At 37.4% G+C, this 22,815-nt stretch overlaps 1 protein-coding gene across 3 annotated transcripts in view; it reads right to left on the reverse strand.

Moving 5' to 3' along the window:
* The window catches only part of cdh24b (cadherin 24, type 2b), a 146,792-nt gene that overhangs the window by 15,788 nt on the left and 108,189 nt on the right, over window positions 1-22,815 (reverse strand). For all 3 annotated transcript variants that reach the window (XM_084120418.1, XM_084120417.1, XM_084120419.1), the window contains 2 exons: window positions 13,869-14,050; window positions 502-758 (listed from right to left, as the gene is read on the reverse strand). In XM_084120418.1, the coding sequence (XP_083976544.1) occupies window positions 502-758; window positions 13,869-14,050 (439 nt within the window). The remainder of the gene's footprint in view (window positions 1-501; window positions 759-13,868; window positions 14,051-22,815) is intronic.

Raw genomic sequence — 22,815 nt, forward strand, 5'->3', positions numbered from 1 at the left:
TCTCTCCAAGATTCCCACAGTCTTTAAAACCCTTGATATATGAGGTGGCTTCATTCAGAGTGATTTGTACTTGGAAAAGTCATGTAAATTAATAAAATCTTAAAAACTCTGTGGGCAATTTTGTAATGAATATACATTTTTTAATTATGCCAAAATTTTAATATTGAGGGAAGAAATGGTGAGTATACAAATATTTCTAAAAAAACTTTAAAATCCTAAAACAACAATTAGCAAATTGGGCCTTTGAATATTATTGTGGACAATGAGGGGCCTAGTAATCAAAAAGGTTGAGAAGCACTGCTGTTCACTGAAAATAATTTGCTATAGAAACAATTTTCTCTCAGAATTTGCTAGTAAATTTCACAAATAATTACAAGGAAACGGCAAGGAACACTGAAATAAATGTGAAATTTTGAGGTAGAATAACTGAAATAGAATTTCTTGTCAAATGTACTCCAATAATAAGTAAACACTATCGAAAAATAATTTTTTACACTGTACCTGATGTTGTTTGTGAGCCCCGTATCTGGGTCCACGGCACTGATCCGCCCCACTGTACACGCCGCTGGGCAGTTCTCAGACACATCCATTCGGTAACGTGCCCGTGAGAAGCGAGGGGGCTCATCGGCATCAAGCACGGCCACTCTGATCGAGGCACGGTCTTTGAAAGGCCCACGCCGCAGGAATCGAGGGTCAATGATGGGATTCAGAACCTCCACTGAGAAAGAATAGGAGCTACGGCTCTCATAGTCCACCGCCTGTAGATCAAACAAAAACATCAATATGAACATAAACCTTATGACAAGACTGCATTGCTCATAGTGCCCACATGAGCTCAACATAGCACACACTGACTAATCACTAATGGATTATTAAATGGGTCTTTTGGGCATCTGCACAAACTAGTAGGGGGCAGAAACAGCAGTCTGGTTATTGTTAACTAAAACTATTAAAATTGTTATTTTTGTTAACTGAAATAAAATTTAAATATTAGATGAAAAACATAAAATTAAAAAAACGTAGAAAATTAGAAATGCTGATGTACTCAAATTATTAAAACTGAAATAAAAAAAAGCTAAATTCATTTTTTTTTTAAATACACATATTATTGTAAATTCTGTAACTACTAGGCTACCATAATTACTCAAACAAAAAAATCAAAATGAAACCTAAAAATAAAAAAATAAAATGAATTGATAAACAGTATTATAAATAACACATATTTACTAGAACTGTATTTGAAAAAAAATATTTTTAGTTATATATATTTTAAGAATTATTGTTTTATGCCAACAACAAAGCAATGACTAACAATAATTATTATATTATATCAAATATATTAATATAATAATGTATAAACTATATATATATATATATATATATATATATACATATATATATATATATATATATATATATATATATATATATATATATATGAATAGATCTTTTTAATGTAATCTGAGAGATTTATATCCATCCATTGACAGTCTACGCAACTACCACTTTGACGGACACAATCGCATGAACAGATTTAATTTAGGCTTTTATGTTTATATGTGAATAAAAATTGTTGCGTGGACTGTCAATGGAGGGACAGAAATCTCTCAGATTTCATTAAAAATGTCTTAATTTGTGTTCCGAAGATGAATGAAAGTCTTACGGGTTTGGAACGACATGAGGGCGAGTAAATGATGACAGAATTTTTCCTTTTGGGTGAACCTTTTATATAACTTTAATGGCATGATAGACTGTTCTCAGAGTGAAGTAAGAAAGAAACCCATCTGCTATGATAATACCTATTCAAATTTATATGCTTTTGGTGATGTTGTTGTTTTCGTATATGTTTCTATGAGAGCAAAATTGACCTGGAAAGGCTGTTAAATTACATTGGCTACCAGACGCTGATGTGATAGTAAATAATAAACAAGCCAGTTTGCTGGGTGGCTGTAAAAAATACAATGCTGTTGAAAATGTGGTGCCGATGGATCTTTGACATCCAATTGAAACTTGGAATGAGCAGTAAATAAAAGTAGATCGATCAGACTATTATCAATAAAGCTGTCTACACCGCAAGATAGTGTTGTCGAGTTGCTTCTTACAATAATCCAGGACCAGGGCATGTAAACATCAACGTCATACCGACAATGACTTGCTGTATGGTATTTCAAAAAGAGCATTATTTGATATTCAAATACAGGGTTTTTTTTTTTTTTAATTATCACAGTCTCTTGAAATGCAATCCTGCTCTTTGATGAGGATGGCCATGCTAATGCAGTAGCAAGGTCCAGGCAGCATTTTTGTATTGTGACGAGTCTTGGGATCTGAATCTGAATCTGGCACTGGGAAGGTTGTGTGGGAAGCTGGCACACCAGGAATGGGTAATGGGCTGATTTTGGCAAGAGTAGCTGGACAGGGGCTGAAGGAAGTCAGAAACAACTGGCTCATTATGACTCGTGTCATGTATGTTCTCCATTCATCTGCTCATCGCTATAATACACACACACACACACACACACACACAAACTCATACACACTTTCCCACTCTCTTCTTAATGCAAGACCAAGTTGAGTTTGGAAGAAGTCAATGGGGCACACAATGTGTTTGGCCTCGGTTTCTGGCTGAAGGACAGACTGAAATGAGTTGAATTAAACTGAGCTGACTGAAGGACACGAGGTCACAATGGACACTTCAAATGTCTGCCACTTTCTGTCTCACCAGAGTTGGACTCTTGATCTTGAGGACTCTCATAAACATGGTCTGAGACTCATTACTTGGTATCTTGGCCTGAGTCTCAAAACTAGTCATGGTTTATGCAAATAGTCTTGGTTTATGGTCAAGAGACCTCAAGAAGTCATTCATAGAGGTGATAATTACCTCAGCTGAAGATCACTGAAATCAAAGACTTAGAAAAAGAAAGAAAGGAATACCAATTTGGAACAACATGGGGGTGAATATATGCTCCCTTTACACTGTAAAGCCTGACATGAAATAATAGTCATTTTTAATGGAACATTAAGATTTTGAACATTTAGGCAAATTTTTTGATGAGTATCATATTTGATACACCAGGCTTTTTTTTATCATGTCGTATGATATGTGAGAAAATATCAAGCTCAAAAACACAAACATATGCAATTTGGTGAAGTTGTTGATATTTATATGGCCAAAAGGTCAGGTGATTACTGATCGCTTGTAATGTAAATCAATTTGTCACTCCCAATATTATACAGTATCTCCCAAAAATATGTCTTAGTAAGATGACATTTAAATGCCTAGTTTTATGATCAAAGTTCTTTTATTTTGGGAGCAATGATAATACAACGATAATTGAGAGATGCACAAATAAACATTCCTAAAAAGCCTGATCATGTTTGATACTCATGATATTTCAAACAAACAACAAAAAAAGATGTATTTTTAATCAAGTAAACCTAAGCTGCAATATAGAAATTATTTGTGTGTTTAATTGAAATAAATATTTCACAGCGAAAAAGACACATGTACCACGGTCTGAATGTGGACATTTTTAGAATTATACAAAAAGGAATTTACATGTTAAAAAAAGTATAAACAGTCAATCAGATGGCAGATGGCAGAAGACATGTGGTAGATTATGTACAAGTTTTGATTGTTTAGAGGCCTTAAAAATGTGTGTATCAAATATGATACAGTAGGATTTATAGGATTAATCATTAATTATACTTGCCTAGGCATTAATCTCTCACATTTCTTCTAAAACAGCTTCTGTGAAGGCTTTTCACTAGATGTACCATGTCTGAAGGCATTTGCTCCCATTGCCAGTAAGGTCAGGCACTGATGTCTGGCACACAGTCTGCGTTTCAATTCATCTCAAAGGTGTTCAGCTGGGTCTGGTCTGGGCTTTGTGCAAGTTAGAAAGGTTCATCCAAAAAAGTGTGGCTTTGTGGCTCACTCCAAACTGTTGCCACAAAGTTGGAAGCACACAACTGTCTGAAATGTCATTGTGCCATAGCATTGAGATTTGTCTGCATTGCAAATATGTGTACACAGCTCAAAAACTTGGGGTCAGCAAGATATTAAGAACAAAAATATTAAGCAGCACAATTTCAACACTGATAATAATAAGAAATGTTTCTTGAGCACCAAATCAGCATATTAGAAAGATTTCTGAAGGATCGTGTGACACTGAATACTGAAGTAATGATGATGAAAATTCAGCTTTGATCACAGGAATAAATAACATTTTTAAATATATTCACATATTTAAATTGTAATAATGTGTCTATTTTTACTACATTTTTATCAAAAAAAATTTAGCCTTGGTGAGCATAACAAGACTTCATTCAATAACATTTGAAAAAACCTTACCAACCCCAAACTTTTAAATGGTAGGCATAGGTCCATAACACATTCTGCTATGAATCTATAACCTGAAACATGATTAAAGATTAAAAATTACTCAGTGTGTAGGGGACTGTTGAAGGACACCGATATTGAAATATAAACATGAAAAATAAAAACATAAATGAAGGTGAGAAAGAGTGAAAGAGATCAACAACAAAAAAAAAAGGGACAGAGAGTCAAGGCAAGAGTGTAGAGGCGGGATAAATGGAGAGAAAAGGTTCCTAACAGGATCCCATTAGAGGCCGAGAGAGACAATCTGTCTGAGGAGGAGAGATGTCACTTACACTGTGAGCACACACTCATCACCCCATCCCTTCTTCTCTCACATACTCAATCACTCACTCTCCCTCCATCCTTCTCTCCTTTCCTCTCCCATCACACGCACAACACCCCTCCTAGTGAGCGGCGGTCTGAAAATACACACTCGTGTCTCACTCACACCTGTTTATAATATACCTGACTGAATAGAATTCACAGGCTGGTTTATGCTAGTTTTATGCTGGTCTAGCTATGGTACTATAATTATTTGTATCTATTTGTTTATTTATAAGATGCTTTTTTATCCAAAGTTTAGTTGAGGGTGGAATCTCCTTCTCTCTCTCTTTTTCTACTTTCCAGTTTTTATTTTAAATGGCTCTCTAGTGAAATAGCAATTATAAGAAATTAATTAGGCTCTCTATATGGTCCACTATTCGGCTATACTACATTACACTATATTCCATAATACCATATGGCAGATCATATAACTTTTCAAGCATTTGATCTTCGGAGAGATGTGAAATGAGGTAGATGGGGTCGGTAAGATGTTTTTTTCACATTTTTGAAATAGGTATTTTATGTTCACCAAGGCTGCATTTAATTGATAAAAAAATAACAGTAATAATAACAAATATGATTAAAATTTAAAATCTGTTTACTAATTTAATAGGCTATCTTAAAATGTGATTTATTCCTCTGATGCCAAAGTTGAATTTTCAGCATCATTATTCCAGTCTTCAGTGTCACATGATTTTTCAGAAATCTGCTCAAGAAACCTTTCTAATTATTATCAATGTCGAAAACAATTGTGCTGCTTATTATTTTTGTGGAAACAGTGGTTTGCTTTTTCCCAGGATTATCTGATGAATAGAAATATCAAAAGAACTGCATTTATTGGAAATAAAAATATTTTGTAAGATTATGCATGTCTTTACAGTCACTTTAGATCAATTTAATGCATCCTTACTGAATAAAAGTATTAATGTATAAAACACATATGAATGGTAATGTACGCACTGGTATATAGGAAAACTAAGAAAACCTGAAGGTAAAAGTATGGCTGTAAATAGAATCAAATGAATGAATTATTTAAACCACCAGTGCTAACTGCATCACATCAAGAAATATTTAATGACGGATAATAAAAATAATAATGTACCTCTCTAATAATAAAATGCACCTCTCATAACTATAGTGCTACAAAAAACATCAACAACAATAATAATACATTTTATTTATTATACCCAAAGCACTACAGCACAAAATAGTTATTTGTAAAGAAATAAAACAGAAAATTGTACATTAAATCACCAAGAGAAAAAAGGCTGAGAGAGGGCTAAATTGCTCAACAACAAAAGAAAACTATCACTCTGTCTCCATGCCATTTCACCCTGATACAAACAGTAAAGAATGTCATCACTATACTTGTGGGTGAGGCCATATCTCACGGTGAAACCCTCCAGGTTGATATTTTGATCTATTCTCTTTGTGAATTCCTGATGTCTCCCTGTTTCTCTTTCTGTGCGTACACATGTTGGCTCCGTGCTTGAAATACTCGTCATCTGCATGTCTTTTGCGTGTGTGTACGTGCGCATGTCCATGCATTGAAAGTCGACAGGCAGTCTTGAATCAGGTTGTCGCGGTCTCCCTTGTGTTTTAAAAGACTCTGGGACGTTAAGCCCCGATTATCCTTTCAATTCACACACTACAATCTAACAATGTTCTGCTTCCCTTCACTCACTCTCTCATTCATTGCTTATGTTCTTAAACCTTGCAAGCCAGGTTTTATTCAAAATTCCACCTTTGCATCAATCCTGGTTAAAAAATTCCACATTTCCAACTCTCTTTCTTCTCACTATAATTCCTTCTCCTGTTCGCCACAGTCCTTCTTCACACCCTCAATCACAATCTCTCTCTCTCTCTCTCTCTCTCTCTCTCTCTCTCTCTCTCTCTCTCTCTCTCTCTCTCAGAAGATTAACACAATATACAATACAAACACAGATAATCCGTACAGCACCACAGGTTGATGACTCTGGATTAGCTCCACGGTTAAACTGAGAATATATGGAAATAAATAACAGAGGGAGGACAGATTTGCAGCATCCCCAGATGTTTCTAAAATTCAACTGGCAGACAACGGCATTAACAACCCAGAGGTCATGAGTTTGATTCTCAGGGAACAAACATCCAGATATAATATTGAGCTTAAGTGATGCATGTGCTGCATAATGCTTGAATCTTGAGTCTGTCCAGGCAGAAATAATGATTATTTGTTGTTTAATGTTGATTGTTTTATTGTGTTTGTAAGGTGTCATTGACTGTCATGTAAGGTGCCTATAAATAAATGTATAATTAATGTATAATAATAATAATAATAATAATAAGTTGTCAAATAAATATAATACAAGATTTGAACCTGCAATCTTCAATTCTGCATCACAAATGAACAGGAAATCCATGTCCACTGATCTATGTTTAATTCAGAGCATCACAGCTTCCTATTCATTTGCAACAGCAAGAAAATGTCAATCACTCTGTTCAAACCTCTCAAATCATGTTGTAGCACTAGGTGGCACTGTTGGAAAGCTGTATCGAACTTGTTACAAAAAAGGTGGTTAATGCTGCTTTAACAGTAGTCACACACAGAGTCACTTTAAGGACAGGTTGAACAACACTGCCACAAGAGATCACAGATGTGGATCTATTGCCGGCATATTAAATATTCAAATGTACACAGACCTATTCCATTAAAGCCCTGTATAGCTAATGCAGCTCTCTCACACACAAACTCAAACGCATAAACACAGACTTCCAGCAATCTGCATACGCTTAATCAGAGCATGCCACCCACCAGCCCACACAAACACACACGCGCCGTTCTGTCTGGATAATTATGACTCTGAAAATTCACTTTGTGTTGATTAGTCTAAGAACAGTGAATAATGCTGTGTAATGCCAGCGCGAGGACAAAGTGTTAAACGAATAGTTCACCCAAAGATTAAAATTCTGTCATCATTACTCCCCCTCATGCCGTTCCAAGCTGTATATGACTTAAGACATTTTTCGTGGAATACACTAAATGTAATTTATTCTGAAGAAAGTCCTAAGTGGGCACTGTAAAAGCCAATGTGATTTTGGTGAATGCGAACAGGGCCTGTTAAGTTCCAAAATGATCACAAAGAAAGCGCCTAAAAGTACAACAAAAGTGCTCCATACGACTTCTTCCGTCTCTTCTGAAGCATATGCTATATTTTTGTTGGACAAAAAACAGACCGAAATTTTAGTCATTGGCAGAAATAGCAACAGTCTCGACTCTGTCATTAATGAGAAATGTAGCGTTGTCCGATTAAACACAATAAAGCTAAATATAAATTCAGAAGAAAATTAATATACCAACGTTATGTTAAAGCAATTCAGAGATGATAGTAGGCTATGACTTTCTATTAAGCTGTGTATTGTGAAAAGCGCTATACAAATACAGTACATTTGATTTGACTTAAATTGTCCGAATACAAACTTTTCAGTGAATCGGTTGAACCAGTTCACAAAACGGGCCTTGGTTGATTCATTCACGAATTGGGCCGATTCAACTCACTATTCAACTCACTAATTATCTGGTCAGTGTGGTCAAGCTTTCTGGAGTGGAAGATTGTAGTGAGGAGTGAATAATTATTTAAATGTCAATCTACTTGTTATGCAAAGCTACCAGAAGACTTGGAATATAGCGCACAAATAGTATGGGCTACTTTTATGATACTTTTATGCTGATTTGTGCCATTTTTCAAGCTTTCACATCTCCCATTCATTGTAATTGCATGCAAAAAGGATTGACCAGTAAATTATTCAGAATTTCTCCTTTTGTGTTCCATGGAAGAAAAGTCAAATGGGGTTTGGAAAAATGAACTGAACCTTTAAATACTCACTAAACTCATATCCAGACACAGAGTGAACCCAACTCCTCAAAACTGAAACCTAGATTTACACTTTGTTCCTTTCCTTAATCCTCAACTCAAGGCATGTTTTCTCAAGGACAAAGAGTTTTTGCACTGTTTGAGAATCAATGAATTTCTAGCCGCGCTCCACACGGTTTTTGAAGCGCAGAAATGACCACAGCACATAACTAACATCCCCCAGGAGAGGGAGAGGGAGCGAGGGAAAATCTGCAGAGAGAAACCCAGCACTGCCTGGACACCGTGGAGATGAGTGAGCGAGCGAGGGAGGGAGGGAAAGAGAGAGCGAGAGAGAGGTCGCAGTGCAGCTTTACATGGAAACAGTTTCTCCTCAGACAGGCAGGCATGACCTAGCTTACCAAAAAGGGCCCTGACTGACCCATTCACACACCAAGCCTTAGGCTTTGTCCTCTTTATCCGCACATCAAAGGTCTCTTATCTGCAAGAAGCTTCTTTCTTCAGTACCTTTCATTTTTATAATGTGCTCCATTTTTTGTCATAACATAGTTTGTAATTCAGGGCAGAATTAACAGAGAGGGTGGAAAGGTCATGTGTAAATGAGGATGGTCTGAATGTGTGAAATAAAGAAAGGTTTTGTAATAGTCTCGGTCAAAAAGATCAGCTTAGACCAGTTCATGCTGGTTTAGCAGGTTGATCTAGCTGGTTATGAGGAATATACTTGTCTTTCCAAATGCGTATGACTTCCTTTCTTCCTTTGTAACTTCTGAATGCAAATGAAGATATGCCTGAAATGTCCAAGCTATTCTTTTTTTATACGAATATGACTGCAGACTTGAACTGTCCAGCTCCAAATAATGACAATAAGTACAATCAAAATGCTCCAGATGATATTTGACATCATTGATTTTTGCACGTCAAGCGACAGTCATCATTGACGTCAAGCGATATTTGAATTGAAAGTGCAAAGTGGTTTTAGAGCTACAAGAGGCTTTTTTCCCATTTAAACTTCAGTTAGGACAGTTAACGTATGACTTCAGAAGATTTTAAAGAATTCAGTGACTGCTTTTATGTCTTTTTGTCATTTTTGGAGCACAACAACCCTACAGCTCATTCATTTTTGATTAAAAAGAGCAGCTGAGACTTTCATCAAAATATCTTCCCGTTTCATGGACAAAAGAAAGTCAAACTGGTTTGAGAGGAACAACGTGAGGGTGAGTAAATGATGACAGAAGTTTAATTTTGGGTTGAACTATGCCTTTAAGCATCCATGCTGCATATGGTCATCTATACATCAACGGATGTATTATATGAGGTTCTTTGTATGCGCATGTACATGTATGTTTGTATGGTACGTGTATCTCCTCTAAGCAAAAAGCAACCACGCTCTAAGCTCTGTGGGTTCCTGAGAGGTCATGGCGGGCATTTTGATGACAGAAATTGCTCCTATTGGAAACACTTTCCTCCCTGGGGCGAGCTCTTCCTCTCTGTGTGCTGCTTTCTTTTCTTTTCACTATCTCTCTCTCTCTCTCAAAGAAATCTTCAACTTCAGCCTTTCTGATATGGAGCGAAATAAACAAGAGGCAGGCATGACGTTCGGCTGTTCTGAATGAGATAGGCAGGTGGCCAAACTAGAGCGGGGTCCTGTAAACACAAACACAAACACGACAAATAATGTTCAGCAGGTTTTTTTTATTTTTGTTTAATGGGCCGGAAACCAAAGGGGAGCTTAGTGCTAATTTTACGCTTTGTTTATTCTAATTCTATTAGAGTGGTATCTTTCATGTTTTCTATTAGTTGCGCGTGGGTTCTTCGGCTAAATCCCTTTTAACCTCTTCAATCTTTGTCTTCAGATACTCCCACCTGCATATCCTCACTCATTGTTCTCTTTCTCTGTCTTTGTCTTGTTCTTCATCTCCATCATTTCGTCTTGCAGCGCAGTCAGGAGTCCTGGCCAGAATTCCGAGCCCTAATGGACAATGGAACCGTCTCTATGTGGTTTTGACAGGGATATTAGAGAACTGTAACACAGCAGCAATTTTCAAAAATATGATTGGGCGAATAAAGCATCAGTGCAGTGGAGGATGAAGTAGAAATTCAAGGAGAGACATGGGAGGAGTTCATTTGTTTACCCATAATTCCCCTTTTTCATTTCCTCCTTCACTAAGCATTAGAAGACTGAAGCATTCCTTCTTTCTTTCCCAGATGAACTCTTTATTCCTTCAAGGTGGTTCTTTCAAAGCTCACATGATTTACAGGAATACTTCACCCAAAAATTTAAATTCTGTCATAAGTTACTCACCCTTTCTTTCTTCTGCAGAACATAAAAGAAGATAAATGAATAAATGTTTTTGTCCATACAATGGAAGTCAATGGGCTCCAGTGTTGTTTGGTTCCCAACGCTTTTCAGAATATCTTCTTTTGTGTTCAGCATTGGAGAGAAATGGATACAGGTGTTGGAACATGAGGTTTTGGAACTATCCCTTTATTGGAGTTCTCAATGTTTCATTTTAGTATAATGGGGGTGGGGGGTTGGGGGGCTAACGTATTACAAGTAATGCGAGTTACGTAATAAGATTACTTTTTTCAAGTAACTAGTAAAGAAACACATTACTTTTAAATTTACAAAAATAGTATTTGCTCCTTTATCACCTATATGGTCCATGAACCCTTGTAAAGTTTAGTCTGCTGTATCCACCTTATTTTTCAACATGCAAGTAAGATGTTTTCTGTGAATGTGTGAGATTTCCGATTTATTAGCCGCTATGGGGAAATAACAGAGTGCAGTAAACTTTAAAACTGTCTGCGCTACAAACCAGCGTGTTTATAATTAAGTAACTACATTAAAATAATATGGTAATAAATACCAGTTTGCAATATCAAGCAGTATAACAAGCTGTTCTGTACAGCTAAAAATAACTGGAAGCGAATGACACCGTAAGCCAGACACATTTAAATTACAAATGGTCGCGCCCGTTCTTACCTGAAAAATAAGGTGGATACTATTCTGTATCCCAAACCAGAAAATGTGAAAAGGGTCCATTTGCACTTAGTTTATAGAGACACAGTCTTTGAATTTTCAGTTAGTTACTCTATGTGTGGCTTTAAAATAAAATAACCATCCTATCAACAAAAAAAAACTGAATGTGCAAGACTTCACATAACATCTATGCCTAGCAACTTTAGCCGCTTTTCCACCGTCGGGCCGAGCGGTTCTTAGAATGAGAAGGCAGGTACTGCACTGCAAATTCTAACTTTACATTTTTATCTTTAATACTGTCTGCCCTAGTGTATGTCTTACTTCCACGTCTCTGTATCTCTCTATATACTGTCTCCTCTCTCTGGCCACTCGTTTTATCTCACTGCTCCTTTCTGTCGCTTTCCTCTTTCCAGTTTTCCCTTATCGCAGTAACACATCCCTGGCCTAAAATCCCTCCCAGGCTCACCTGCAGCCAAAGCCTTTTTTTAACACTGACTTCCCCACACCTGCCAGGACTGTCACAGAGGCAAACCCCCATAAGTCAACCTGAGGTACACACAAATGAATCCAGGAACCTGGATTGGCATCAGTAAAACTGTGCTGGCTTTTCCCAGTGTCTGATCACAGATCCAGATCTGAACAGAGCATACACATAATCACCTGGCCACCCAGCAGCTTGGAAATGGCGCTTCAAGCATTTTAACTGTAATAGGCAACATATCACTGCAAAACCTGATTAGCTGAGATAATTTTGTATGTAAAATGAGCCTGTTGATCCATTAAAGGAACAGTTTGATTGTGTCATCTTTTACTTAGGTTCATGTTGTTCCTGTAAGCAGTTATATTTGCAGCCAAAAACACATAAAGAATCTTAACACAACTGTTAAAAACTGTAGTCCAAACAACTCGTTTCCAAGTCTTCTGAACAGAAGTGTGAAGAACAGACAGAATTTAACTCATAATCTTCTATATTCCGATTAAAAAATGTTGTTACTTAAATAACAAATAAAGCAAATGTATATTTATGTAAATTATAATGCATTATAGTAAGTGTAACATAGTATAGCTATGTATTGCAAGTTAAATGCATTAAGATGATGGAAATAGTGTTTTTGCATAAGCAATGGCATGTTTTGACTATTTGTGTACATACTGTATGAGGGAAGCAACATGATCTACAAGGAGTGACAGCTTTCTTATAAATAATCCAACTCAGAAGTGTTTAACCTCACATTCAGCCAGAACACAGGCAGATATTTAGAGCCTGGCACCAAGATTATCAAGGAATAAGACTTACCTAACATAGTTTTGTAATATAATGATTTAAAGCATGCTTTTATGGTTTGTGTTTTTGTTTGTTTTTTGACCTGTTTGGAGCTTGACAGTCCCTGGTGACTATGAACTGTCATTGTATGACAAGAGCTTCTAAAAAAACTTCTACTTTTGAGTTCTATGGAGAAAGAAAATACAGCATGTGTGTCTGGAATGACATGAGGGTGAGTAAACAATGTCAGAATTTTAATTTCTGAGCAAACTATTCCTTCAGTTTACTAATGTATCATGTGCTGTTTCAGGTGATGCGAAGATGGCCTCAGGCGAACAGTGCCACTCAGAATCTTTATCAGTGAATGAGTGCAGTCTCATGGGGCTCCCGCGTGTGGCATGCACCACACGGCATGTCAGCGTAAATCACACTCTTCTCTCTGATCGGTGTCTCGCGCACACGCACGAATGCGAGAGGCAACACAGACTGCGATGGGGCTGATTCAACATTGACTCACATCGCCTATACAGCACCGACTCTCATTTTGGCGTTTTGTTGAGGGTTTTTTCTTCCACTGGAGCAGATTTTCTCACGACACCTGGCAGAATGAGTAACCAGCCCCTCCTACACCAGAGCATCATCTGCTCTATGAGGCGTCTTCTGATCTCTACCCACCTTCTATGAACCCATGCCCACACACACTTTTCCCTGCTGAAAAGACCAGCGATGGTTACCAGAATGCACTGTGTTTTGGATGCAGGTCAACACTATTGTGCTGCAGTTCCCACCAGGCTTCTTAACTAGCTTAACCAGCAAGACTTTCTTGTTCAGCCTGCCTCAAACAGAAAGACCATGCTGGTCGACAACCTTCACTACTGTAGCCATATTTAGCTGACAGCCAGCAGCCGAGTTTGTGTCCAACATATTTTCTATGTGAATTTTGGGATATTGCCTAAAAAAACAAACCCCAGCACCAAATCAGCAACAAACTGGAAATTCATACTGGCTTCAGATGGGCTTTTCAGCAAGGTTTTCTCCCTTTCCCATATGTCCTGTGGACATTCTTCCCACCTTGTTCAGAATGATCACGGCCTCTTGGTTGGCTCCGGTGATGTTAAAGGTGTCCCCTGACTCTCCGTCCAGGATGGTGTACTCCAGCTTGGCATTGTCTCCCAAGTCAGCATCTGTTGCTGAGATCCGACCCACCTCCGCCCCTGGCACGGCCAACTCTGACACAGAGAACAGCCAGGAACCTGAGATAGGAAAAAGATTTGGACAAAAAGACAGGATGAGAAGTGAGACATGGACAATCATTTAGCATCCTCATACATCATATCAATTTGATTTACGAAAAGCTTTAAACTGAAGCATCTCATATTTCACTGTATTTCAATTACGAGTTTATCCTTTTGACTTTGGTTATTGATTGACTTCGCAAAAATGTTTTTTAGCGAAGATTTTTCGTCAATGATGACAAAAATGCACATCATAACACTTTACAATACGGTTTCATTTGTTTCATCTATATTCATTAGATGAATACAGAATATGTTTTAAAAATCAGCATTTACTTTACTGTTAATTCTGATCTATTTAAATTTATATTTTTATTATTATTATTATTATTTTGGCTAGCTCCCAAACTTTTGAACTTTAGTTTACAGAAGTGGCCACTTTTATGATGCACTTAAATTGTTCATTGTTGAGCTAATACATTTTTTATAGCATTTATTTATCTTAGTTGTTAATCTCAACCATTACTAATGCATTTTTAAGATCAAAAGTTGTATGTTAACATTGCACTGTGCACTGTGAACTAACATGAACATTTGTATTAACTAAGATTAACAAAGGTGAATAAATGCTGTAAAAAATGTATTGCTCATTATTAGTTTGTGTTAGTTAATGCTTTAACTATAACAAATAGAGACCTTATCGTAAAGTGTTACCAATAATTTTAATTGAAACATGCTGTTAGCACAAAAAAAAAATGACAGGAAAAAAATCACAATGCAAGATATTAATGCACTAACATTGTTTTTGAAGAAGAAAAGTCTAAAAACAATATGATTGTTTCTGAAGCTAAACAGTGAATGAACACCGGAAAACTGAAGCGCTTTGCGAGTGGGTTAATTAATAAGATTAATTAGATCTGTAAAATTACAACTTGCATATGCACAAAATGATGCAAAAGTGTGTAATGTTTTTTTATTTTTTATTATTATTAATTTTATTATTTGGAGAAAAGAGAACAATGTCAAATCTGACAAAAATAATGAATATCACATGACAAAAATTTACTAAATGAAAAAAAAAAAAAAGAGACAACCTATTTCACACTGCCGCAGACAACAAGCAACATTTCAAACACAAAGACATAATGTTTTAAAACAGTGATAGGATTTTATTGTGACATTTATATACTGAGAAAAGTCAAGAAGGAAGGAAGGATAAAGAAGAGTGATGGTCTAAAACATGATATCTGCCTTCATCAGAGTTATATATATAGTGAACATTAGTTCCAAACGTCACAACCCGGGACATTACGCAGTACATCTCCATTAGACACCTTGTATCCGTGACACAACAAAACAACAGCCTGTGATGAAAGTCAAAGCTAATAATCATCTCCGTATATCAACCAACTGCACCTAAATGTGCAGAAATATAACACCAGCCTTTCAAATCACTCCCTCAGTAGTGTGCATCAGTTCTGCATTTGAAGGGCTTTGAATTTCAGCACAGACTGACATGTAGTAGATGTCCTGCTGTTATTGGATGAGGGAGAGGTGGCTGATGGGGAAAAGTCTACGATACAAGAAGTGTGTGAGGATTCGTCTACAGAGTGGCCACCGTGTCATTGCTCGGACTTCAAAACGCTCTGTCACTTCTGTCAAGCAAATGCACGAATTTCCACTTAGAAGATGTCGTCTGCGATTCGGCACACTTGAGGCAAAATCGAGGAGAGCTGTTCGCATTAGGATTGAAGGATTTGGCACAACAGGAAGTCAAACACACATAATTGAATGGTCAAGGTCGTGCACTTAAAAGACAAGTAAAAGACAAGATATATTAATTTATTCCTGTGATGGCAAAGCTGAATTGTCACATAATCCTTCAGAAATCATTCTAATATGCTGATTTGGTGCTCAAAAAACATTGAGGGCCCTATCTTGCACCCAGCGCAATTGACTTTGTACACTGACGCATGTATCATTCCTATTTTGCACCCGCGCAAAGCGCGCTTTTCCCTCCACAGAAGCACGTCGCTAAACTAGGGAATGAACTTGCGCTCCCTGGGCGGTTCAGCGCAAAAAAGGAGGCGTGTTCCGGCGCAAACGTTCCTTCATGCTATTTTGCAGGTTTAGAAAACAATTGCGCCACTAACCAGGAAAAAATAGTTTAAAGTCAGTGGCGCGTTGCGCATGTTATTCATATGCTATTTTAAGGGCGCATGCTTGGCCATAATCAATGTAGCGTGTGCACAACGCGCATACACTTTGATTCTCTCATCTACACAGAAGCAGCAGTTTTCATTTTTGCAAATCATACATTATTATGATAGATAGATAGATAGATAGATAGATAGATAGATAGATAGATAGATAGATAGATAGATAGATAGACAATTTATTATAAAAGCATACATCTAGCTTACACATTTACCCAAATTATCATACTCCTTTTTAACCGAAGTTAATTTGGGTGGGTTTCTCCATCCCCAACGTCCCTGACGAGAGCGTTGCTCTCCTTGGCTGTGAACCGCTCCTGGCGCGCGTCTGGCAAATCCGCCGTTATAATAGGAATCCGCTTTAGAACAAAGCGCGTCTGCTCTTAAAGGGAATGTGAGATGACGCTCTGATTGGTTTATTTCACGTTACGCCCAAACCACACCTATGAATAATGAAGCTACTTCAGACCAACCCATTTTAGATTTGCGCCTGGCGCAAGAGTCATTTATCCCGCTGGGAAAATAGCAACAGCGCCAAGACCCGCCCACAAAGTTACTTGCGCTTTGAGCTTTGACACTTGCGTTTCAGATCGTTAAAATAGGGCCCTTAGTATCATTATCAATGTTGAAAACAGTTCGGTAGAAAGGTGATTTTAAATCGGTGCTAAACATGTCTAGAGAAAATAGATAAAAAAGCTGTAGAGTTCCCTTTTGCCAAAAAGGTTATGAAACAAAATCGTTTGTCTTTTTCCATGCCAAACTCACTTCAAACAAGCAAACACACAATGACAGCTACCTGTCACCTCGGAAATCACAAATCAGGACAGAAGAAGAGCAGGGAAGCAAACGGATGCTCATCTTTTTCCGAAGCAGCTTTAGTCGGCCAATCAAACACCATGAAGGGACGAGATCAATGTTCTGTGACTTGGAGATAGCACTCCCCACTGGGTCACTGTAATTGTGTTCAGAAGGGACAAGCAAAGTGCCACCGCAGCGCCTGCTCGATCTCACTTCAAAAGCACCACCTTTACTCTCGGCCTCACCTCTGCAATGAGAGAGCCTGCTAGTTTTATTCTTTTAATTCATTCAAAGCCACTCTAATGGGGCTGGGCTTCCCAGGGACAGAGAAGGGATTGGCTGGTATGAGTCAGCGCCCAATGGGAGATTAAGAGGAGAGTATTTAGAGCTTTTCAATGATAGGCAGATGGAGTTAATTAGCAGGTCTGTGGATTAATGCAGGTTCAGCTCAGTAAATAACATGGACAATTACCTCAGGTCCACTGAGCGAGATGTGTGAGACTCAGTGTGGGCAAGACTACATGTGGACAAGCAAAAAAATGGATTTTGAAAAGAAACCTATTTAAATGGTACAAAGAGTTTTCGATGGATGAATAGATACAGAGGACTGTTGTTGTTTGTAAATGAGGGGAAAACAGCTTGATTCAAAGATGTAGCGATTACAGAGCTGAATAGAAATGCAAAGGAAATGCTAGAAGAGAGAACAGGCGGGAGACAAAAAGAAAGTAAAGAGTGAGAGAAGGAAAAGAGAAAATAAGAGGTCTTATCTATGGATGAGGCTTTATGTTGCCGTAGAAATGAGACCTCTGAGATGGAAGAGTCATTAAAAAAGTGTCTAGCTGGCTAAAGCTCAAGCGCTGGTTGAAAATTAGATTGAATAAAATCTGCATCCTTTTAAGACGTCCATCACTGTGGCACTTATGGAGGCAGGGTGTAAAATAAAGGATGTGGAGAGAATTGTCCCAAAGCATCCCGCCTCAGCATCAGTTGCCCTGTCCCTTTACCGTTCTGCAGATCGACTCAACTGGTAGATGTCATAGTTACACCATCTGGATCCTCCCATAGGGTAACAACGAGGGACCATGAGAAGTGGTGAACAGTTTTTCAAAGCAGAATCAAAGGTCGATATATAGCAGAAATATATCACACAATTTAATTTAAATATAGTAAATAACACATAAGCGCATAAGTACAAGTACAATATAAGTACAATATAAGCGCAAAACTTCATATTTTAATCATTTTTAACTTGATAAAAAAACATGTAAAAAATATCGATTTACTTAGACGTCAAAATATAAGTTTCCTAAACTAATCGACCATAATCAGTCCAAATAAAAAAGCCAAATATCAACCAATTGATAAAGAAAATATTAATATAATATTTAGCATTCATAATATTTACTAAAATAACCTGAAAATAATTAATTAAAAATCAATACTTTTGAGAAAGTTTTGAACTTGATTAAAAAAAAAAAAAGCAAAGAAAGATTTACTTTAGATGTCAAAATATAGTTCCCATCACTAATCAGCCAAAAAAAAAAAAAAAATCAAAACAAAACCCCCCAAATATTAACCAATTTATAACAATAAATAATAATAAAACAGAGCGAGAGAAAGAGAGAGAGAGAGATACTATAAAAGTCCAATTAAAAGTGTTTCCAACACTAATCACCCTAACTCAAAAGTCCAATTAAAAAAAAGAAAAGAAAAAAGACAAATATAAACCAATTTATTAGCCATGACGATATACTGGTCAACCACTAGTGATAAATAAGCGTGGACTCCAACAGGTTTGTTTTTTGGAACAGCTTTTATTGTGGAAAGTGCAAAAACAGAGGCTCTATGCACATATAAAGGGATCTATAAACTGTGGAAAAGAAAATAGGCCATTCAAAAGTAGCAATATATTCTAATGAATGTGTATATGTGTAATAAATAGCATGATGGATATAAGGCGCTGTTCATCAAAAGAGCAAAGCAATCAGTAAAGACCCACTGAGATTATATGATTATGCAGATTATGATTTAGCTCACCTTCCGTGAATGAGCGCACAGCATGGGATTGCGAGGGTTAACACTGCTCACTCGTGCCAAAAGGATAGATTCAGCACAGCAAGGATTCGGCACAGGGGGAGTTAGCTAACTGTATATGAATACATCAAAAGACTAACTGGAGGAACACTGAAAGTGAGAACGAGAAGCAGAGATTAAGAAATTGGTGTGGCGGTGAGCGAGGACTCAAAGAGAGAGATGCGTGGGAGATGGACAGTTACTGTATACTGTTCCTCAGAATGAAAGGACTGAGAAATCAGGGGTGCAAAAGCTAACGGGAGGGAAAGAGAAGTCAGAGGAGGTGAGCTAAAGAAAGAGAAAAGGTGAAGACGGACACAAGAGAGATGATTTGAGGCCAAGCGCTTGTGCGTGGATGTGCATCTGTCTTCCATGAGTATGTGCTGTTGTTGTGCATGAGACTGAGGGATGGAGAAAGTTGAGGTACGGAGGGGGGCGGGAGACGTGTCTGTGGGCAATGATTAAGCCGTCAATTGAAGCAGAAAGCGCTGAACTTTAGATGAAATATTAATAAATAGAGCAAAAATAAGCAGGCAAAGAAAATGAAAAAGGATTAAAAGGAGGCTAATATGAACTACTACTATTTTAATTACACTCTTCAATGATGTGGAGCTTAATTAGAGAAGACAATTATTGGAATTATTTCTATTATCGAACTCCTCCAATATGATTTAAATCACTATTTTCTGCCATTCTGCCATGGAGTTTAATCTGCGCTAAATAAGGATGACTTGGCTTGAAACCTCCATTTACACAGCATGCACCAGACTGGGCCAGACTTGAGATCACCGTAATTAACACTGGATGGCTCACAATCACAGGGTAAGAGAGAAGCGTACATGCTCGGTCTAAACTTTGCCTGCTATATCCCTGAAACCCAGTTTAGTTTACATAGGCTAATCTACACGCTACAGTGTAGATAACTATGGTTGTCAGAGAGAGCAGACTGCTTAAAAACATGTATTTTACCCAGCACACTGTAAAAATTATATAATCAATAAGTTATGACAACATATGTTTTTACATTGCTTTAAAATAAGTTGAGCAATTAAAAAAAAAAAAAAGTTATACAAGTTTTCAACTTTCAAAACTTTTCTTTGTTTAATGTAATTTAAGTTGAAATGACTTAAACATCCAAGTTGATTATACTTTGGTTTACTATTAACTGCCAGGTGATAATATGCACTGTACATTTTAATATTACATATTTATATTTACATTTGTTTATATTACACTTAAAAACTTCGGGGACAGTACGATAAAAAAGAAATTAATCCTTTTATTTAGCAAGGACACATTAAAAATCATCAAAATTGACACATCAAAAATTACAGTAAAGGCATTTATAATGTTACAAAAGATTTATATTTCAAATGTTCTTTTGAACTTTCTATTCATCAAAGAATCCAAAAAAAAAATCTATCACGGTTTCTAGAAAATAATTAAGCAGCATAATTGTTTTCAACATAGATAATAATAAGAATTGTTTCTTGAGCAGTAAATCATATTATAATGATTTCTGAAGGATCATGTGATACTGAAGGCTTGAGTAATGACTGAAGTCAGCTTTACCATCACAGGAATAAATGACATTTTAAAATATATTAAAACAGAAAACAGTTATTTTACATTATAGTGTTATTTTACTATTGATCAATCGACAGACAGACGGATAGATAGATAGATAGATAGATAGATAGATAGATAGATAGATAGATAGATAGATAGATAGATAGATAGATAGATAGATAGATAGATAGATAGATAGATAGATAGATAGATAGATAGATGTGGTATTTATTATATATTTTTGTGGTATATACGTGGCCAACAAGTTTCTTGGGAGAAGAGAAAAGTGATGGAAAAGAGAAAACAGACTGGGAATGGTGGCCGATATTGCCTGAGAAGGAGAATGGGGGGAAAGTAGATGAGAAGGAGAAAGGACAGAGATTGTGTTTATGTCAGGGCTGCACTGTTTCTGAGGAGAAATACAGGTGGTTAAATCAGTGCTGTGTGGTTGCTTCGGGGTGTTAATACCTCCAGAGGACTCTCACTCTATTTCTCTCAGAAAGGCCACTGGGGCTGTGGGGTAATCAAAACACATCCACACCCTCAGCTCAAAATAACTTTAATATCAAATCCCTCCCTCCGTAATTCCACTTTAATAACCGCGACAATTGTGTCCAGGCCTCCTGGTGTATATTGTCAGGCTGCGTCTGGCTCTCCCAGGACACCTCAGGTCATCTGACGTGGTCAAGGCATCATTTAAAATACCCAGGTTAAACTAAAACTCACTCCATGCTGCAATATTTTAGTACTAACCGATGGAATTAGATCACCGTACTGACCTCTATCAACAATGCCCTCAAAGAGCCCTGGCACACTGTGCTGTATAACTAAATCGGTCCTGTGATTCAACGTGCGTGTCTGTAATCTAAAAGACCTTGCCCATAGCATTGTTTCTCCAATTACTCACCATCAAATGGCGTGTTAAATAATAAAAGACATCAATGCATGGGCCAGTGTCCAGAAGAAGAGAAATTTCAAAGTAATAAGCCAGGAATTGACTAGTTTATGCAGCCAGAGCTCAGAGTCCACACTCTCTTTTAGTTCTAGCAAGCGCCCACTTCACTTTCTTTTCAGCATTGATGCGAGAGAGAGGAAGTTGCGAGTTCGTGGTTTGGTGCGAGACCCCCGTCGCGCTGGCAGTCCGACGGCTGCATTCATCATAGAGACATAGGCGCAGACAGAAAGCCCTGCCGGGAACATTCCCATTAGCATGGAAATCACTTCCCTCTTACCTACCCCCACCGACCACTCCACATCGCTCGTTCTCTGCCTCCATGCAAGAAGAATGGCTCTAACTCCTATTATTCTGCGTGAAGGCACACTGCCAGTGTAGATGACAAGAAAAGCGAAATCGTTGACCATTTTTCCCACACTCCACTCTCACTGTCGCCGATAGAACAACGGCCAACCTCCTGATTGATTCCATCGCTGACGTTTGGCTCTGAGGTTATTCCTCAAAAACTCACACAATGGACCAACACTAAAAAGTTTCCCTACAGCTCGTCATTGTACACCTGCTCGGAAGTTAGGAAATAACAGCATATTGTCACTCTTGTGTCAGATTCAAGAACTTCTTCTGTTGCTGGAATATCTACAGTGGTGGGTTTTCTTATCAAAAGAGCAATGCTAAAATGCAAATCACTGAATAAACATGCACAATTAAGACAGAACAATGAATAGGCTTTTCAACATTTTAAAAATGTTTCTCATATCATTCTGTTGATGTTATAATGAAAATAACTTTGTTAAAGTAACAGCTTGCACCAATGCAACTCTTTTTTAACTCTTTTGGCTTTTAAAAAAACTACTGTCTGGACTTAGTAAAGACACACAGTGAAAAATTAGCGCTGAAAAGGTGTGGACAGTGTTAGTTTTGTGGCTGAACTTATTGCACATGCATTTATAGGAGAGTAGGGGAGTATTTAAATGAATCATGCAAGGTGATTTACTAAGGTTTGCCGTAATCATTTTACTGGTATTTGTGCCATTCTTTAACGCCCTTCTAAAAAGCATGTTTTAAACCAGATGCTAATTTGCACTGCTCTGGTAGATTGCGTTGGTCATTATGGAAATGATCCGGCTGTGTCTGTGTTCTTTAATTTGCACGTCGTCAGTAAATCATGCGCA

Source organism: Abramis brama (genome assembly GCF_963993115.1).
Source record: "Abramis brama genome assembly, chromosome: 7".
Taxonomy (NCBI): Eukaryota; Metazoa; Chordata; class Actinopteri; order Cypriniformes; family Leuciscidae; genus Abramis; species Abramis brama.